This window comes from Onychomys torridus, chromosome 8 (assembly GCF_903995425.1).
Source record: "Onychomys torridus chromosome 8, mOncTor1.1, whole genome shotgun sequence".
Lineage (NCBI taxonomy): Eukaryota > Metazoa > Chordata > Mammalia > Rodentia > Cricetidae > Onychomys > Onychomys torridus.
In genome coordinates this window covers 86,702,226-86,721,035 of record NC_050450.1, presented here as the reverse complement: position 1 = coordinate 86,721,035, position 18,810 = coordinate 86,702,226, and the positions used below count along the sequence as shown (strand labels likewise).

The 18,810-nt window shown below is 42.4% G+C and overlaps 1 protein-coding gene across 1 annotated transcript in view; it reads left to right on the top strand.

Moving 5' to 3' along the window:
* Positions 1-3,539: 3,539 nt before the first annotated feature.
* Ikzf3 (IKAROS family zinc finger 3) overlaps positions 3,540-18,810 on the top strand; it is a 95,084-nt gene continuing 79,813 nt past the window's right edge. Inside the window, exon 1 of the mRNA XM_036194613.1 lies at positions 3,540-3,596. Within this exon, the coding sequence (XP_036050506.1) occupies positions 3,590-3,596 (7 nt within the window). The 5' untranslated portion in view covers positions 3,540-3,589. The remainder of the gene's footprint in view (positions 3,597-18,810) is intronic.

Here is an 18,810-nt window from a genome sequence, read left to right as displayed (position 1 = left end):
CCCACCGAGGCCAGAAAAGGGTGTTGGATCTGGAAGTGGAGTTAAAGATGGTTGTGAGCCAGTCTTAGGGTGCTGGGAATCAAACATGGGTCCTCTGGAAGTGCAGCCAGTGCTCGTAACTGCGGAGACACCTTTCATTTCATATTTAATCAAAGCATTTTCCAAATGTACAATGTGTTCGTTATTAACTTCTCACTTATTGCAACGGATTCTTACAAACTTTACGTGTTAAATTTCAACTGCTATGAAATTTTAAAGAATTTTTAATTTAAAGAAAACTTTATTTTTTAAGCTATTTTAAAGAAGAGTCTTAAAAATAGAATAGTGGGGCAGGAGAGATAGCTCAGTGGTTAAGAGTTTCTCTGCTTCTCCAGAGGTCTCTAGTTCCAGTACCCAGTTGTACAGCTTACAACAACCTATAACTACAGCTCCAGAGGGTCCAATGACTTCTGGACTCCATGGACACTTGCATTCACCTATATATCCCCACCCCTCCCATATACGCATAATTAAAAAATAAAACTTTAAAAATAGAGTAGTGGTTTGTGTATTGAAAGCATCCGTGTACTCTTTTAAAATAAACTTTGTACTTTAAAAGTTTGTTTATTTGCTTATTTTTGAGACAGGGTCTCTCTGTGTATCCTTGGGTGGCCTCACAGAGATCCACCTGCCTCTGCCTTCTGAGCGCTGGGATGAAAGGCGTGTAGCACCATGCTCACCAAGCCTAGAAAAAATGATCTTAGTTGTTATGTTACTCTCTGGGAAAGCTACATGAGGTGGGTACACTTGTGAAATCTATGTTGATTTTCTTTATCTTTGACATCTAGTTTTGACTGGTTTATGTCTAATTCAGGAAATGAGAGAGACATTTTATACAAGACATAAATCAATAATGCTGATATCCAAGTTACTATTTTAACATGAAAATTACATATTTATACTTCAGACAGATGTATACTCCAGCAGTCTTTTTTTTTTGACAGGGTTTCTCTGTATAACAGTCCTGGCTGTCCAGAAACTTGCTTTACAGACCAGGCTGGCCTTGAACTCATCGAGATCCACCTGCCTCTGCCTCCCGACTGCCTCACTTTTCTCTATGCCTGGCATGATAGAGTGTTATTAACTAAAGTTCATACTTTATTCATATTTCCTTAGCTTTCACCTCAGTTCAGCTGGGCCAGAGCCGCAATCAGGCTTCCATGTTACGTTTAATTGTCTTGTCTCCCCAGGCCCCTCTGGGTTATTGACAGTTTCTCAGATTTTTCTTTTTTCTTCTTTCTTTTTTGTTTTTTTTGGGGGGGCGGGGTGTTGACGTCGACAGTTAACGACTGCTTTGATGATCCTGACTTAGCCTTAAATGATCAAGTATTTTGTGGAAAGTCTCTTTACTGGACTTTGTTGATGTTTCTTCTCATTACTTTATAGTATTGTGGATTTTTGTGAGGACAGCAGCTGTAAAATGACATTCCCAATACGTCATATCAGTGATTGCACTAATATCATGCTTTATAGTGATGTTAAATGTGTTCAGCCGGTTGAAGGAGTGGTTGTCAGGTTTTTCCACTGTAAGTTACCCCTCCCCCTACCTACTTTACCGTTTGGAAGGATGTCACTATGTGATCCTTACACACACACAGGGGAGATTTATGCTCCACCTACTTGAGGGTGGAGTAGCTACATAGTCTGATGTTTATTTATCCCTTCAAGTATCTGTAGTCTGAAATAATCGTGTACAGCAGACGACAGTTTACTGTTACATATAGGGAACATTGTAACACAAGGTGTTAAACAATGTAACAAAAGTTTCTAACTTTTGAACAACCAATTAACTATTCATCCTTATCATCCCTGTGAAAGTTTACAGTTCCTCTTCTGCTACTTTTGATGTGCTATTTTTGCTTTTAGAAACTAACAAACAACAAATTTCCCCTTTCAGTACTAAAATTAACCTGTGTTTAGAGTATTTCTCTGAACTTCGTCCTTTCCTGCAGAACTCTAACTCGTGTGTCCAGCTCAATGCTGCTGTGGTTCTGTGACTGTAAAGCAGTTGGAGCCACTCATATGTTATATATGCACATGTGCATAAACATGGACTTCCCACAACACAGTATATACACACATACAATGCAGACTGCCTATACCAAGGCACCAGTTAACATAAACTTAGGTTCATAAAACATCAGTGCGCTCACTTAACTCACAAGTATGACTCTTTTTGGATATGATATACAAATCCTCAACCTCAAATCTCACATGAGTGTGTGTGTGTGTGTGTGTGTGTGTGTGTGTGTGTGTGTGTGTCTTTTTCAGACAGGATCTCCATTATGCAGCCCCTGGCTGATCTGGAATTCGACCTGTAGACCAGGCTGGCCTGAAAACTCAGAGTGCTGAGTGCTGGGACTAAAGGGTTTGCCACCACACCCTCATTCATATATATATTTGTATAATTAACAATATAATTTTCCAGCGAGAATGACAGTGGGAAGTGGGATCATTCCTTCAACACCATTGGGCATCCTTCGAAGTGCCCATTTGAGAGTGGTGTCTTAAGGCTTCGTGTGATGGTGATGAAACACTGGCTTTGAAAACCTGTTTGCTGTTACTCCTCCTTCTCCTCCAGTCAAGTGTTTTCCTCTCTAAAGTGCAGATGATGGGAAACGATGTCGACTGATATGTCTCAGTGATTTACTTCATCTACACCACATAGCTCCACTCTTTACTTTTCTGACACATCATATGTGTATTTTTGTAAAATGTCATATTTAGAAGAAAGAAGATTCGTAGGAAATGAACACACATATGTAGAGCTATCTTTTTTGAGCAGTGGTAAATCAACCAGTTCTCAGAAAGAACAGCAAAATGAGAGAATTGTTCCCTCAAGTTAAAAAGCTGGAGTGCTGTAAATGCCAAGGTGCTTTTGAATTATCTCTATAGGACTTTTAAAGTTTTGTTTTCTGAGAAAAACGGCTCATACTGTAGTCCAGATGGACTTCATGGCAATCCTCCTGCCTCAGCCTCTCAAATGCTGGGATCACAGTGGTTGGGCTACTCCAACTGAAATGAAAAAACAACCCAAGGGTGGGGAAAACCTCCATAAAATAACTCAATAAAGTGGATTCTCATGGACAGTGTTCACGACTCTCATCCCCAGAGTGTAGATGAAAAGTTCCAGATCAGTCCGCGTCAGGCGAATCTGGAAGTTGGGCTGGCTCCCCCACCGCTCTCCCTGCGTCAGCGCCCTCATCCCCGGTGCGTCTGAAGCAGCGGTCCAGAGACCATCACTGAGGCACTGTTTCCACACGGGCAGGGCTCCTCAGGCTTGACATTCAAAAGTGGGTTGAGGGTGCGGAACCCGCGGCGCCCGGAGCGTGCTTTAAAGCGGCCGCCAGCCAGCGCCGCTGTAAGCCCGCGCACCGGCTGCTGGCCGGCTCCCGAACTGCAGCTGCGCCGACGGACGCGGCCGAGCCATCCCCCGGCCTCCCCGCGCCGGGGATCTCCCGCCAGCCGCGCGGGTCCCCACGGCAGGAGCACGTGGAGGAGCGGCCGCGGAGCCTGAGCGACAGCTGCAGCCCGAGCGACCCGCGGCGACATGGAAGGTGAGGTCCGCGCCGCTGCGCTGGGCTCGGAGCAGCCCGGGCGGTGCGCGCCGCGGCGCGGCTTCCTCCTGAATCTCGGTTTTGCTTCTATTTATTTCTTTTTGTTAATTTAAATGCGTGTCGGTTCTCAGACACCCCCTCCCCCGGCTTGGGAAAGTGCTAAATTCTCTTCAGTTTTGTTTCTTAGGGCTTGTGAGACGACGGGTGTGTATGGGTCGCCTTAAATCTTCAAAGGACGGGCACTCTTGGGGCGTCCCTGAATTTGGCACCGAGCCTGAGATGTAAGAATCTCGTCTGGGGACCGCGGCCTCAGTGTCCATAGGAATGATGTTCCTCTGAGTTGTCCGTGGCGACTTTTCTGTAATGTGACGTTTCTGTGAATTCTGTCCTAAGGGCAAAGGGCTCATTTTAAAGTGATGGCACTTGTACTTAGTTAGCTTGGAACTCAGTTGTCTCTATGAACGTTTTTTAAAAGCCCAAAACAAAAATAGGACTCATGTTAAGGATTTCATTTCGGAAGTTAAAGCTTTGCTTCTCGGAAGCTCCGCAGTATGAACTTCCTTAAGATAAGTGCAATTTCACATTTTCAACAAGTGTTTCTAAAACTCTGAGGATGGAAGATGTGGCTCAACCGTGGGGGGAGGAGAGGTGGTGTGTAGAAAATTAGAAGTTGAGCAGTGCATTCATTAAAAAAAGAAATGCTGACATTTAACTAATTAAATGGTGATCTGATAAATATTAGGAATATCACAGATATTTTCTTCATAATGGCTGAAGACCTTTTAAAATAGGAGCCTTGGTCTATGGCATCTTCATTTAGTTCTAGGGTTGTGAAGCTATGAAATATGATTGAATAGTTTGGGACAGTTATATATGGTAAAGTTTTGTTGAATGTGAGCACAACACAGCCCTCAATTCTCAGTTTGTGCATGGGTACGTTGGCTATAGTGCGGCTTTCTTCCTCCCTGCCTTCACCTTTGCCACCTTCTTCTTCTTCTCCTTCTTCTTCTCCTTCTCCTCCTCCTCCTCCTCCTCCTCCTCCTCCTTCTTCCTTCTGCTCATGTAAACATATTTTTTTTCCTCTCAGTAAAATGGCACACTGTAATGCAGTGAACAGAAAATTTTAAGTGTCCACTGTTGGATGATGCTTCAAACATTTTCTCTTGTGAATATATATATATATATATATATATATATATATATATATATATGCTTCTAATGTTTTTAATTGTCAAGGCTTAAATAACACCAAAGTTTTTTGACATTGAAATAATAATCTATGAAGTGTAATTTTTTATGTGTAAAATTTCTTTATTTAAGAACAGAGGGGAATGGGGATTTAGCTCAGTGGTAGAGTGCTTGCCTAGCAAGCAAAAGGCCCTGGGTTCGATCCTCAGCTAAGCTCTCATATCTTAATTATTACAAATAATCTCTTTTCCTGAAGTTACTAGTTAGTTCTCCAACACCATTTTCCTAGTCCTAATCATGTCATTCATTAAGAATAATGTAAACCCACAACTGGAGGATTTGTGAAAATGGTTTTTCTCATTGATTAATTAGGATGAAATACAGACACTAATCTAAATAATGTATGGTAGGACATGGATGTCCTACCAGCCTTTGCATTAAGACAGATGAAGACTTTCTGAAGAAGAAAGTAATGAAAACCTGTGTATTCGACATTTGTAGACTATATGTAGGAAAAGAATGTATAGACCATAGGTTAGTGACTCAAAGAAGTTGTAAATTTGGATGGCTAGATTAAAATTAATAGGCCAGGTGGCAGTGGCACACACTTTTAATCCCAGCACTTGGGAGGCAGAGGTAGGCTGATCTCTGTGAGTTCGAGGCCAGCCTGGTCTACAGAGTGACTTCCAGGAAAGGCGCCAAAGCTACACAGAGAAACCCTGTCTCAAAAACAAACAAACAAACAAAAAGTTAATAGATACATTGAGATAGATGTTACATAGTATATTTAATACACAGCTTAAGCATTTAGATAAAAATAAAATTTAAAAGGTTAATGGCCATTTTTTGTTGTTGTTGTTGTTTTATTGTTTTTTGAGACAGGGTTTCTCTGTGTAGCTTTGCGGCTTTCCTGAAACTCACTTGGTAGCCCAGGCTGGCCTCGAACTCACAGAGATCTGCCTGGCTCCGCCTCCCGAGTGCTGGGATTAAAGGCATGTGCCACCACTGCCCAGCTGAGCTTGGCCTTTTTAATGTTAGTTCCGGGGTTGAGGATGTAGCTCAGTGTAGAGAGCTTGCCTAGCAAGCACAAGGCCCTGGGTTTGGTCCTCAGCTCCGGAAAATAAAAATTAAAAAAAAAAAAGAAAGAAAAGAAAAGAAAAAGTCTTTAATTTAGTTCCTTGAGGACAGAATAGTTGATGTAGTAAAATAACTAAAAATAATCTCTACTAATTAGACTAATCTGGCTAATTTTGATTGTTTGTTGACACAATGTAGAATTAGCCTTGAACTCACTATATAGCCTAGGCTGGTCTCAAGCTAATGGCAATCCTTCTGCTGTAGCCTCCTGAGTAATGAGATTACAGGACATACAGCACCACATTGGCTCATATTTTTGATATTTAAAGTAAAATGCTTTGGCCAGGTGGTGGTGGCACACACCTTTAATCCCACTACTTGGGAGGCAGAGCCAGGCGGATCTCTGTGAGTTCGAGGCCAGCCTGGTCTACAGAGTGAGATCCAGGACAGGCACCAAAACTACACACACACACACACACACACACAAACTAACTAACTAACTAACTAACTAACTAACTAACTAACTGAAATACTTTGTGCTATTTTGATATTTGGTGTTACAGAGATTTGGCCTGAATCCCTCTCTCTTACTAATGTAAGAAGTAAAATGCCTTATGAAATACCTTTGTTTCTGCCTAATTTGGTGGTCAAAGTAACATACTACAGTTATTGTGAAATGCAAAACAACATTGTCATTCTGTCAGTAGATAAAGTCGCTTTTTCATTCATTTATCTGTGCATTCATCAACGAATGTTTTTGGGATGTGTTCTCTGCGTGAAAGTGTCAGATGAAATGCGCCTTTAAAATAGGAATCTTGGGCTGTGTCATCTTTTCATAAAAAAGAACTCTGCCATGTAATCATGAGGAGTTAGTCTAACTAAAGTTATAACGTTTATTTCCTCACAGTCAGTGACTTTGCTATCTCCTACCCCAAAGTGAGGTATCACTAATTGCGTGGCTATTCGTGACTGATACTGCAATAGCCTCTCTTTCATCTGGAGTGGTTAAGAGAATAGGCACAAGGGTGACTTTCAGAAGTAATGGTGGATTCCTCACTTAATATAAAGCCTTCACTTGAACCTTATGGAAAGATTTTTTTTTTTTTTTTTTTTTGAGACAGGGTTTCTCTGTGTAACTTTGGAGCCTTTCCTGGAACTCACTCTGTACCCAGGCTGGCCTCGACTCAGAGAGATCTGCCTACCTCTGCCTCCCGAGTGCTGGGTTTAAAGGCGTGTGCCACCACCGCCTGGCTGGAAAGATCTTTTTAAGTATGTGTCTTTTAGATTTATTTATTTTATGTGTATGTGTGTTTTGTCTTCATGTATGTATATGTACCACATGCATGCCTGGTGCCCATGGTGCTGATAGAGGTCAAAGAGCGTATTGGGTGCCCTGGGCCTGGAGTTACAGGTGGTTGTGCACCACCAAAGGGGTGCTTGGAACAGAACCAGGGTCCTCTGAGAAAGCAGCTTGTGTTCGTAACCACGGAGACATCTCTCCAGTCCCAAGTGTGTATATTTTAAACAGCTCCCTGCTTTATAAAAAAGATGCACAGCAGAGAACTATCCCAGTGCCTCTGTGTCATCCCTTAGGCTACTGGGCATTTGTTCTATGTTTCGCTCTTATGGGGGATTTTAAACTGCACAGAACTGAACGCCCCTGCACTAAATAGTCCCTTATTATGCAGTTTTCTTGCTGCTGGCTTCTGTTGCTTAGTTCAGTGTGTGGATTTTGTGGTAGCCATTTTTTGAGTCCTTTTCTATATCCCAGATAGTAGAGGTTAATAGAGACTTGGCTTCTAGGTAGTGTCTCCTTGCTCTGTGTTATGAGTGTATCGAGGTTAAAATATCAACGTTTTAAGCAACCACAGCCATCGAAATGTCATGGGCTTCTGGTAGAGTGTAATTTTAAAAATTCTGTTTGCACTTTCTATCATCTAATACTGCATCTCATACTTTCACATCTTTCTTAACACCTCACCTTACCCTCACTGGTGGACTCGGGTCTAAGCACCATCACCATGAAAACCCTCCTTCTGATGACTGCCCCCTGACCAGAATATCACTTCCCTCCACTTGTGACGAAGCCATCTCCTTTCTGGAGATACTTCTACTATAGTGTGTGAAAATTATGATTGCTTTAGCCTTCCTGTGGGCTTTAGGGTTTTTGTTGTTATTGTTGAAAGATGGTCTCACTGTGTAACAGAAGCTAGCTTCAACTGCCTGCTTCGGCCTCTTAAGTTCTGGGATTGCGGACGGCTACCACACTCAGTGAGAGACTAGTTTTACTTACTTATTTGTTTATTTTTGTGCATGTGTGTGGATCTGCATGCCCATGTATGTGGAGGCCAGAGGTTGGTGGCCCATGTTTTCCTCTGTGATTCTCCACCTTATATTTGAAACAGTTTCTTACTGGACTCAGCTGGAGGGGCTGGCTGGAAAGCCTTAGGGATCCTCTTGTCCCTGCTTCCACACTGCTGGAGTACTGACACACCCTACCCTGCCTGGCTTTTTATGGGTGCTGGGGTTCCAAACTCAGGTCCTCTTGCCGTCTCCCCGTCCTTTTATGTTTCACTCTTGCATGACCATTGCCTGGGGAGGAGAAGGCTATCAGAGTTTGTTGCCCTCAGTGAAGAAAACAGTACTGAAGACAGTTTTTATGATGTTTATTTAGACTTCGTATTACATTCATTTGTGTGTGTGTGTGTGTGTGTGTGTGTGTGTGTGTGTCACATATATGTACAGCACTCATGTGGAGGTCAGAGGATAGCTAATGGAGGTCAGTATTCTCCCTCCACCACGTGGCAGTGAGTTCTGTAGCAATCATGATTGTCTGATATTAGGCCCCTGGTCCCCAGAGCTACCTAACTTCCTTGTTACACATAGCTTCCTAACTCCATCTTGGTACTGTGGGTGCTATGCTTTAGCAGCCAGACTTTGAGAAGTATATGGAGCAATAGTTCGCAAGAAGCATTTGTCTAAATCACTTCTGTGTAGTGGAGTCAAGGGAGCCTGGAGGGAGAAGCTATTCATAGCCAGAGTAAAGCAGCATTCCTCAAAACCCTTTTCTCCTGAGAAACTTTTATGTGTGTATAGATAATTCTATAAAATAAGTGTACAAATCAGACACAGATGATCACAAACCAGAAATAAAGTTATTTTAAAATAATTGTCTAGTATTTATATAATTTTATCATTAAGACAATGTTAAAATTTTCATATTAATGAAGTGGATTATTTATTTTTATAAAGAAGTTAAATCTTGGTCAAATATTTAATGTGGCAGGACAGAATATTGTCAATGTTTTTCAGACTTGATTGATATTTTTATTTGTAGTCGTCAATACTGAGAACACTGCTTTATATAAATGCATAGAACAAAATGGCCAATATGTGTTTAGGGCCATTTTAGAAATTATTGTCTAATCTCAAGTCTAAATTCACTTAGTGGTTTAATTCAGCAACTTAAATAGCAATTTTACAAATTTTTATCTTTATTTTTTAGTGTGTGTGTGTGTGTGTGTGTGTGTGTGTGTGTGTGTGTGTGTGTGTGAGTGCAGTACACGTGGAGGCCAGAAGAGGGCATGAGATTCACTGGAGCTGGAGTGACAGGAGGTTGTAAATCACCTGATGTGCGTGCTGGGAACCTATGAACTATGTTCTTGGTGAGAGCAGCAAGTGTTCTTCATAGCTGAGACATCCAATCCTCAAACAGCAATTAAAAAAAAAAAAAACCTTACATTCTAATATGATCCAATTCAAAGATATACTAACTTATCACTTACATCCTGGAGATGATGGTAGGCAAATATTAAAAGTCTTTATTTTTCATAATTAAACCATTATATTCCCATAAAAGGAGAAAATTATCTATAGTTTAAAAAAAAAAAAAAGCCATGTGGTGGTGCACGCCTTTAATCTCAGCACTCTGTAGGGCAGGTGAATCTCTGTGAGTTCGAGGCCAGCCTGGTCTACAAAGCGAGTTTCAGGACAGCCAGAGCTACATAAAGAAACTCTGTCTCAAAAAACAAAAAACAAACAAATAAAAAGATGAACAAAACAAAACCAAATCCACCCTGCTGCAATTCATAGCCTACAATAAACTCTGGTTTGACCCAGGGTATTTCAGGCAGCGTCGGTTGGCATTTGTGGCTTGATGGTACACACAATGCCAAGTGCCATGTGGTAGAACCAAGAATGTCTTGAGGTTTCATGATGTGACACAGCCGAGTCCTGCCACAAACACCAAGGATTCATTACGTTTCCATTGTGACTTAATTTGTGGTCATTACACATTCAGAACTGTTTTGCTGTTGCCAAGGTCTGCCCCCCCCCCCCCCCCCCCCCCCGCACTGAGTTATGTGACCCACAGTTTTAAGAAGCCATGGTGTGGAGCAGATCTTTGTATCAGGACAGAACTGTTTTGGACTGTCCTAACAACACACGTCACTGGTTTTTTATTTTTTATTTTTTTATTTTATGTGTATGGGCGTTTTACCTGCACGTGTGTTTGCAACACATGGGACTGGTGCTTAAAGAGGCCAGAAGAGAGCAGCAGATGAATGCCCTGGAATTGAAGTTGAAGATGGATCTAACACCATGCTGGTGATGGGAACTGAGCCCAGATGCTCTGGAAGAACAGCCAGAGCGTGGACCTCTTAGTCATCTTCCAGCCCTTTCTTTGGCTCCTTCCTTCCTTCCTCCCTTCCTTCCTTCCTTCCTTCCTTCCTTCCTTCCTTCCTCCCTTCCTCCTTCCTTCCTTCTTTCTTCCTTCCTTCCTTCCTTCTTCCTTCCTTCCTTCCTTCCTTCTTCCCTTCCTCCCCCTCTCTCCCTCCTTTCTTCCTTCCCTCCCTCCTTCCTCCCTCTCCCTCCCTTCTTCCTTCCCTGCCTCCTTCCCTCCTTCTTCCCTCTCTCCCTCCTTTCTTCCTTCCCTCCCTCCTTCCCTTCTTCCCTCCTTCCTCCCTTTCCCCCTTCCCTCCCTCCCTCCCTCCTTCCTTCCTTCCTTCCTTCTTCCTTCTTCCCTCCCTCTCCCTCTCTCCCTCCCTTCTTCCTTCCCTGCCTCCTTCCCGCCTTTATTCCTTCCTTCCCTCCTTCCTCCCTCTCTCCCTCCTTTCTTCTTTCCCTCCTTCCTTCCCTTCTTCCCTCCTTCCTCCCTTTCCCCCTTCCCTCCCCCCCTCTCTCCTTTTTTCCTTCCTTCCTTCCTTCCTTCCTTCCTTCCTTCCTTCCTTCCTTTCTTTGAGATAGGACCTCATGTATACTACACTGGCCTTAAACTGTCTCTGCCTCCTCAGGATTACAAGTATGCATCGCCACGCCAGATTTATTGGGTTCTGGGATGGGATCGTGCATACTAGGCAAGCACTCTGCCAGTTAGCTCCATTTTTGGAGCTGTTTGCTGTTATTAAAATAAAATTTCTCTGAATAGATGAGAATGTGTCTCTGAGTAGATGAGAGGGTTGGGATAACATTTGAACATTTTCATACATTCTAGAAATGAAGTTAGGAAGCTGATATGTAAGAATGAAATATAAAAATCAACCCTTGAGGCTGGAGAGATAGCTCATTGGTTAAGAATGCTTTTTATTCTTGAGATAACTGGAGTTAGAGTCCCAGCACCCATGTTGCTACTCACCTGTAGCTCCAGGGTATATCCAACACCCACTTTTGGCCTTCACTGGCATCTGCATGTGTGTGCACTCAAGTGTGTGTATACACATACAAATAAAAAGAAAACAAGTCTCTCTTTTTTAAAAAAAAAAATCAACCCTTGTATTTAAACATATAACCAGTTGCTTTGACTCTGTAAATTATAATGCACATAAAGTATAAGCCTTGATAATTTGCAAGTGTTATGATTTATAGATGTGAAGATTTAAGTGGAATAAATCTTACTTCTCAAATTTGAATTAGTAGGGCTAGGGGACCAGAATATACAATCAAGTACACAGCTTGAAAGCATGCCAAGCCAACAGGATGGCATACATAGCTCACTGAAAGGGATTTGTGTTTCTCCAAGGACTGCACAAATAGCTGTTGTAAACGTCAGTGGCCTAATATGATCCTTGTTGACTCTAAATTAAACAGCTGAAAAATTAACATGGGATGGGCATGTAAGGACTATACCAGGACAAATCATAACTGATATAGAATTTTTTAGATAGTGTGTGTGTGTGTGTGTGTGTGTGTGTGTGTGTGATAATGTGAGTGCAGATGCCCTCAGAAGCCAGAGGCCTCAGATCCCCTGAAGTTGGAGTTATAGATATGGGTGCTGGGATCCACAGTCAGGTCCACTGGAAAAGCAACAAACGCTCTTAACTTCAAGCCATCTCTCCAGCCTGGAGGTTTCATTGTTTGACAAGGATCTCATTGTGTAGTCCAGGCCGGCTTGACTGTGATCCTTCTGCCCCAACTCCCAAGTGCTGGGATTACAGGCGCAGGCTTGAGCACCTATGGATTGTACACCTCTTTTCCAAGCACCCTCAGGGTCACAGTTCAACAAGGAGTACCATTCGGTGCGGAAACGAGACATAGCTTGTATTTAGCAATAATGGAATGCTTTTTTGTTTTGTTTTGTTTTGGTTTTTTGAGACAGGGTTTCTCTGTGTCCGTGGCTGTCCTGGAACTGGCTCTGTAGCCCAGGATCACAGAGATTTGCCTGCCTCTGCCTCCTGAATGCTGGGACTAAAGGCGTGCACTGCCTGACAATGAAACACTTCTCAGTACAGAAGCTGATGAGGCCCAGATGTGAGTGTGTTGTCTAGATGAGAGATGGAAGGAATAAGAAAACACCTTTAGGCCTACTTTCTCCCTGTCAAAGGTTGACAACTGTCCCCCCTCCCAACTCCGTTTTGAAAAGAACTGATTGAGAATGTCTTGTTCTTCCCTCCCGACTGGTAACCTTGTATCTAGACTTACCACTGTTAACCTATTTTGAGGATCCCTGCCACAGTGATCTACCGCCAACAGAAAGTTAATCTCCTACCCCAAACACCTCACTATGTAGCTTCTGTGTGTTCTTCCAGTGACGTATTCTGTCTTCTAATATTGCCATTCCAGACAACTGGTGTTCCCAGAACACACGTTTTCTTTCCCAACCGCCTATTTTTCTAATGCTTTTCTTCCAACTCAGCAAGTCAAATCGGAACTCATTCCCCACTCTCTCACACCGAGACCAGCTTTCCCTGGCTTCCCCAAACTGTTACTAGCACCCCAGTCATGCTCTGTGTTCTTCTCATGCTCTCGGTGGGGCTCCTTATCCATCCGTTAGGGTCCATCCATCTGTTAGGGTTCCTCCTGGATGCTCTCCATGAAGGAGAAAGCAGACTGAAGAAAGGACACCAGTGGGCCTTTGCTGGCCGGGGACACGGCAGATGTGACCGTCTAATGAGTCCGTGAGGCAGGGCACATATGTAAAGGGGAAGCTTAGTTTACTCACAGCTTTGTATGTTCGAAGTTCAAGATTCAGCAGCACTGTTGACTTAGGCACAGTTGAAGGAGGGGGACGGTGTTCCATTGTGGCGGGCTGTATGTGGGAACAGAGGGCAGAGATGGGAGAGCAACAAGTCCTGCTTCTCTAACAGCCCTCTCTTAATTCACGGTAGACAGTGTTATGGGGAGAAACAAATCTCTCTTAAGAACTGCCCACAGAGCTGGGTGGTGGTGGTAGTACTTGGGAGGCAGAGGCAGGAGGATCTCTGTGAGTTCAGGGTCAGTCTGGTCTACAGAGTGAGTTCCAGGACAGCCAGATTTGTTACACAGAGAAACCCTGTCTCAAAAAAACCAACCAACCAAAGGAACAAACACACAAAACCAAAAAACAAAAAAATTGCCAGGGGGGTGTGGCTTTAGAGATGGCTCAGCAGTTAAGAGCACTTGCTGCTCTTGCAGAAGACCCAGGTTCAATTCCCAGCCTGACAGCTAACAACCATCTGCAACTCCAGTTCCAGAGGATCCAACGCCCTCTTCTGACCTCTGAGGGCATTGCATATGCATGATGCACAAACATACGTGAAGGCAAAACTCCTTTTAAAAAAGGAAAGAAAAAGCCAGGCGATGGTGGCGCACACCTTTAATCCCAGCACTCGCTCGGGAGGCAGAGCCAGGTGGATCTCTGTGAGTTCGAAGACAGCCTGGTCTACAGAGCTAGTCCAGGACAGGCTCCAAAGCTACAGAGAAACCCTGTCTCGAAAAACCAAAATAAATAAATTAATAAATTAATTAATTAATTAATTAAAAAGGAAAGTATGAGAGCTGCTTTCATCCCCTTTCAGGGCAGTGCTCTTAGTGACCCAAGGACCTTCTACCAAGCTGCAACTTTTAAATACCACCTTTCTGAGGACCAGCCTTTTACACACAGACCCTTGGGAGACTCGCAGGCTCTATCCAGACCATTACAATAGGTGAACCGATTCCTCATTATGAGAATTTTAAAGCTCCTTAGAGCATTTGGTAGATGATTGGTGTGTACAGTATAAAGATTCTATAGCAGAACCCTAAGAAACCTTTGAACATGGGTGTTTTCTCTTGTTTGTTTTGTTTTTCGAGACAGAGTTTCTCTATACAGCACTGGCTGTCCTGGAACTTCTATATATTTTTTTAAATTTTAATTATTTGTTTTTATTTTATGTACACGAGTGTTTTGCCCACATGTGGAAGTGTACTATGTTAGATTTCAGAGCCTGGAGCAAAGAGACAAAAGGCAGGAGAGACTAGAGTCTGATCTCTGCAGATGAGCCTGTTCATTAACACACACAGCAAAGGGGCAGCCTCTCTCCCCCAGGAATGCAGGGGTCTGCAAACGGAGAAAGCTGCCTGGGACCTTCCATAGAGGTGGCTGAAGGTGCAGGAATGAGGAAGCTGACATGGCTGTAGGGGGCTATCTGAGGCTCAGTAATCCCTCCTTTCTGGAACTGTTTGCTCAATCAAGCAAACACAGACTATCTCAGAAGACAGGCTGTCTCAGCAAATATTTCTCTTTGTAGCTGACAGATAATGGTTGAGCCAGGGTAGCTATAACCTCTTAGGAATTCTGTTTTTACAACTGGATCACTCTATCACACTGCATGTGTGCCTGCTGTCCACAGAGGCTAGAGAGGGTGCTAGATCCACTGGAACTAGAGTTACAGATGGTTGTGAGCTGACATGGGAGCTAGGGGCTGATTCTGGGTCCTTTACAAGAGCATCGAATACTGTCCAACAGCTGAGCCATCTTCTAGCTCTGAAATTCTATGTTCTGTTTAAAGTGGGAAGTTTCTCCTGTAATCGTGTTCTTGAGGTCCAAGATTTGAGATAGTTGGGGCTGTTTTGGTTCAATAGATTAACATTTTTAAAAATGACATTTTATTTATTTTATGTGTGTGTGCACATCAGGGTGGCGGTCTGAGGACATTGTTTGAGGTGGTTCTCTCCTTCTACCAAGTGAGTCCCAGGGATGAAACTCTGGTCACCAGGCTTGGTAGTAAGACACCTTTATTTGCATAGCCATCTTGCTGGCCCCTCAACAAAATTTTTTTTGAGCTGAGGATTGAACCCAGGGCCTTGCGTTTGCTAGGCAAGCACTGTACCACTGAGCTAAATCCCCAACCCTACTCAACAAATTTTTAAATGAACATACAATAAAGTAGACACATACACACACACACACACACACACACACACACACACACACACACACCAAACAAACAAACAAACAAACAAACAAACAAAACCAAACCAAACCAAACCAAACCAAACCCAAAAACCTTTTAGGTCAAAGTATGGACCATTTATCCCAACCAAAAATGTTTCCTTGTGCCCATTTATAGCTAATTTCTCCCTTTATGCTCAGTTAAACACCGTTTAGGTCTCTGCCATAGAGATTAAGGTTACTTGTTTTTGAATCTAATTTGAATAGAATCATGCAAGACATGGTGTCTTTGTTCTTTGCTTCTTTTTCTTCATATATTTTTGACATCCATATATGTTATATATATAGTATTTCAGCATCTTTTATTATTGAATAATATAAACTATAAACATACAATGTCTTAGTTAGGGTTTTATACATTGCTGTTGCTGTGAAGGGACACCATGACCAGTGCAATATAAAGGAAAGCATTTCATTGGGGCTGGCTTACAGTTCAGAGGTTTAGTCCATTATCATCATGGTGGGAAGCATGGTAACACACAGGCAGACATGGTGCTGGGGAGGAGCTGAGAGAGAGTTCTACATCTGGATCCACAGGCAACAGGAAGAAACTGTGACTCTGGGCCTGGCTTGAGCATCTTGAAACCTCAAATCTCCCTCCTCCACTCTGTGACACACTTCCTCCAACAAGGCCATAACCTACTCCAAAAGGACTACACTTACTCCCAGACCACATCTCCAATAATTCCACTCCCTGTGAGCCTAAATGGGCCGTTTTTATTCAAACCACCACAGACAACTATTTGTTAATTCATCTTCTGTTGATAGATATTTGATAGTTTCTAGTGTTTCATCACGGACATTCATTCATTCATTTTTTCATTCACACACACACACACACACACACACACACACACACACATCTATCTTCTTTTAGATATATATACTCATGCCTCTTAGATACATATGTAGACCTAGCATTTCTGGGTAATAAGGTGGGTGTTTAGTTTTGACACATGCCTCTAAATGTTTCCAAAGATGTAATTCACCCTCACACTACCAATACCTCAGAGTCCCACTTGTCCTGCTTCTCACTGACACTTGGTATAGTCAGTCAACTTTTTAAATTTTAGACACTCTGCTGTGCATATTAATAGTTTCTCATGGTCTTCATTAGTATTTACCTTATGAGTAAGGGTTTGGGTTTTTTTTCTTATGTTTATTGGTCACTCAGATATTGTCTTTGCTGAAGTAGATTTGTTTCTGGCTTTTAATCTATGTTAAACTACATTCGTTTGTTTATTCTTTATTTGTTCTGTATGGGGAGAGGGAATGCATGCCACAGCACGTGTATGGAGGCCAGAGAATAACTGTCAGGAGTCAGTCTTCACCTTCCACCATGTGTGTCCCAGGCACCCAACTCTGGTCCTCAGCCTCTACCCACTGAGCCACCTCACTGGCTCTCTGGATCTGTAATTCAACAAGATTATGAGCTTTTTAAAAATGTTTTAGATAAGGTTTTACATATCTTAGGCTGACCTCAAATTGCTTATGTAGCTAAGGACAACCTTGCACTTTGGATCCCCCTTCCTGCACCTCCAAATGCTTGGGTTATAGGCTGTGACACAACACCCAGTTTATGGGGTACTGGAGATGGAGCCCATAGCCTTGTGAGGGCTAGGCAAGCACTCTACCAACTGAGCTATATCTCTAGCCCTAGTCTGTAAGCATTTTTTAATATTTGGAAATGTGTTAGAGGTAGATAACAAATATTTCCTTCTCTTCTGTAAATTAATCACTTATCTGCTAAGTAGAATTCCTATCTCATTTAGTTTTTATATTTATATGTTTAATAATATATAACAAAACAAAATTAAGTTGTTTAAAAAGCCAGTGTTTTTTATCATACCATAAATTAAAAATTGTAACATAATTCATATCTCACAACTTTTTTTTATTAGGTAGCGTCTTCCTATGTAGCCCTGGATGGCCTGGAACTCTCTATGTAGGCTAGACGGTTTCCAGCTTACAGAGATCCACTTGTCTTTGCCTTCTAAGTGCTGGGACTACAGGCATCACCTCCAGATCCAGCCTCTATTTCATGTATTTGCACAGGAAAAATTTGAGCATGCAGGAACCTTAGAAAGAATCCTGGTGGAGTACAATAGGCTAGCGGCATGGTCATCATTTCCTGTACAAATATTTAATGTAAAGTGTTAAATGGCGCATTGTCTCAAAGACAGTAGAAGTTTTTGTTAAGTTTTTCTTTGAGACTAGCTCTTACTCTATCTCCCAGGCTGACCTTAAACTGGCAATGTAGTTATTCTGGCTCCCAAATGCTAGGGTTACAGGTGTGTGCCACTGTGCCTGGCTCTTACACTTTAAATTATGCGGTTACAACAAAACCTGGCATTTTACAGTTATAAAGCAAAAGTCTTAGTTTGAATACACTGGGCTCCATCATTTAAACATGAACATTTTCCTTTAAGTAGCATTGACATGAAATGCCTGTTTTCCCATCTTTTTCATATGTACTCTTTGGTGGCATATGGCTCCCAAGACAATTAGTAGGAGCTATAGTAACACAGAAATACACAAGGGACATGCCTTGCTAACTTCTCAAGGAAAGTTAGACTAGACATTGGGTTTGTTGCTTTAGTGGTAATTGTCAGCAATTCTTCTGTGGCCCATAGTGTGTAGTTTCTTCATTAGACACTTAATCTAGGGGAAAATTGAACACTTTATATAACAGGGCAGGGTAGGAAGAACAGTTACAGAGGCTGTATTTGATCTGTTTTTCTTAAACAAGAAGACTTGGTATTTCTTATCCTTTTCTCTTAGTTCTGGGAATCAGGGAAGAAGAATTTCATGAGCGAAAGAATTACTCTAGCTTCAAGGCATGCTCTTTTCCTTTTTTTTTTTTCTGTGTCTATCTGCAATTATTCAGTTAGTCAACTGGGGTGTTTGAAATTAATAGGACCTGAAAATCTCTGCTCACTGTCATCTTCAGAGATTGTAATCCATGTAGGGAGCATTGAAAAGCATGAATTCAGGCCCTCAAAACAATATGAAAAAATGGTTTCATATTGCTAGGTGGTGGTGGCGCACGCCTTTAATCCCAGCGCACCGGAGGCAGAGGCAGGTGGATCTCTGTGAGTTAGAAGGCCAACCTGATCCAGGTCAGGCACCAGAGTTACACAGTGAAACCCTGTCTCCAAAAAACAAAAACAAAAACAAACAAACAAAAAACACTTACTGTGGTCGGAGACTGAGGGGTGGCATCTGAGTAATGACTTAGCCTGCATGTCCCCCAAAACTGAACCA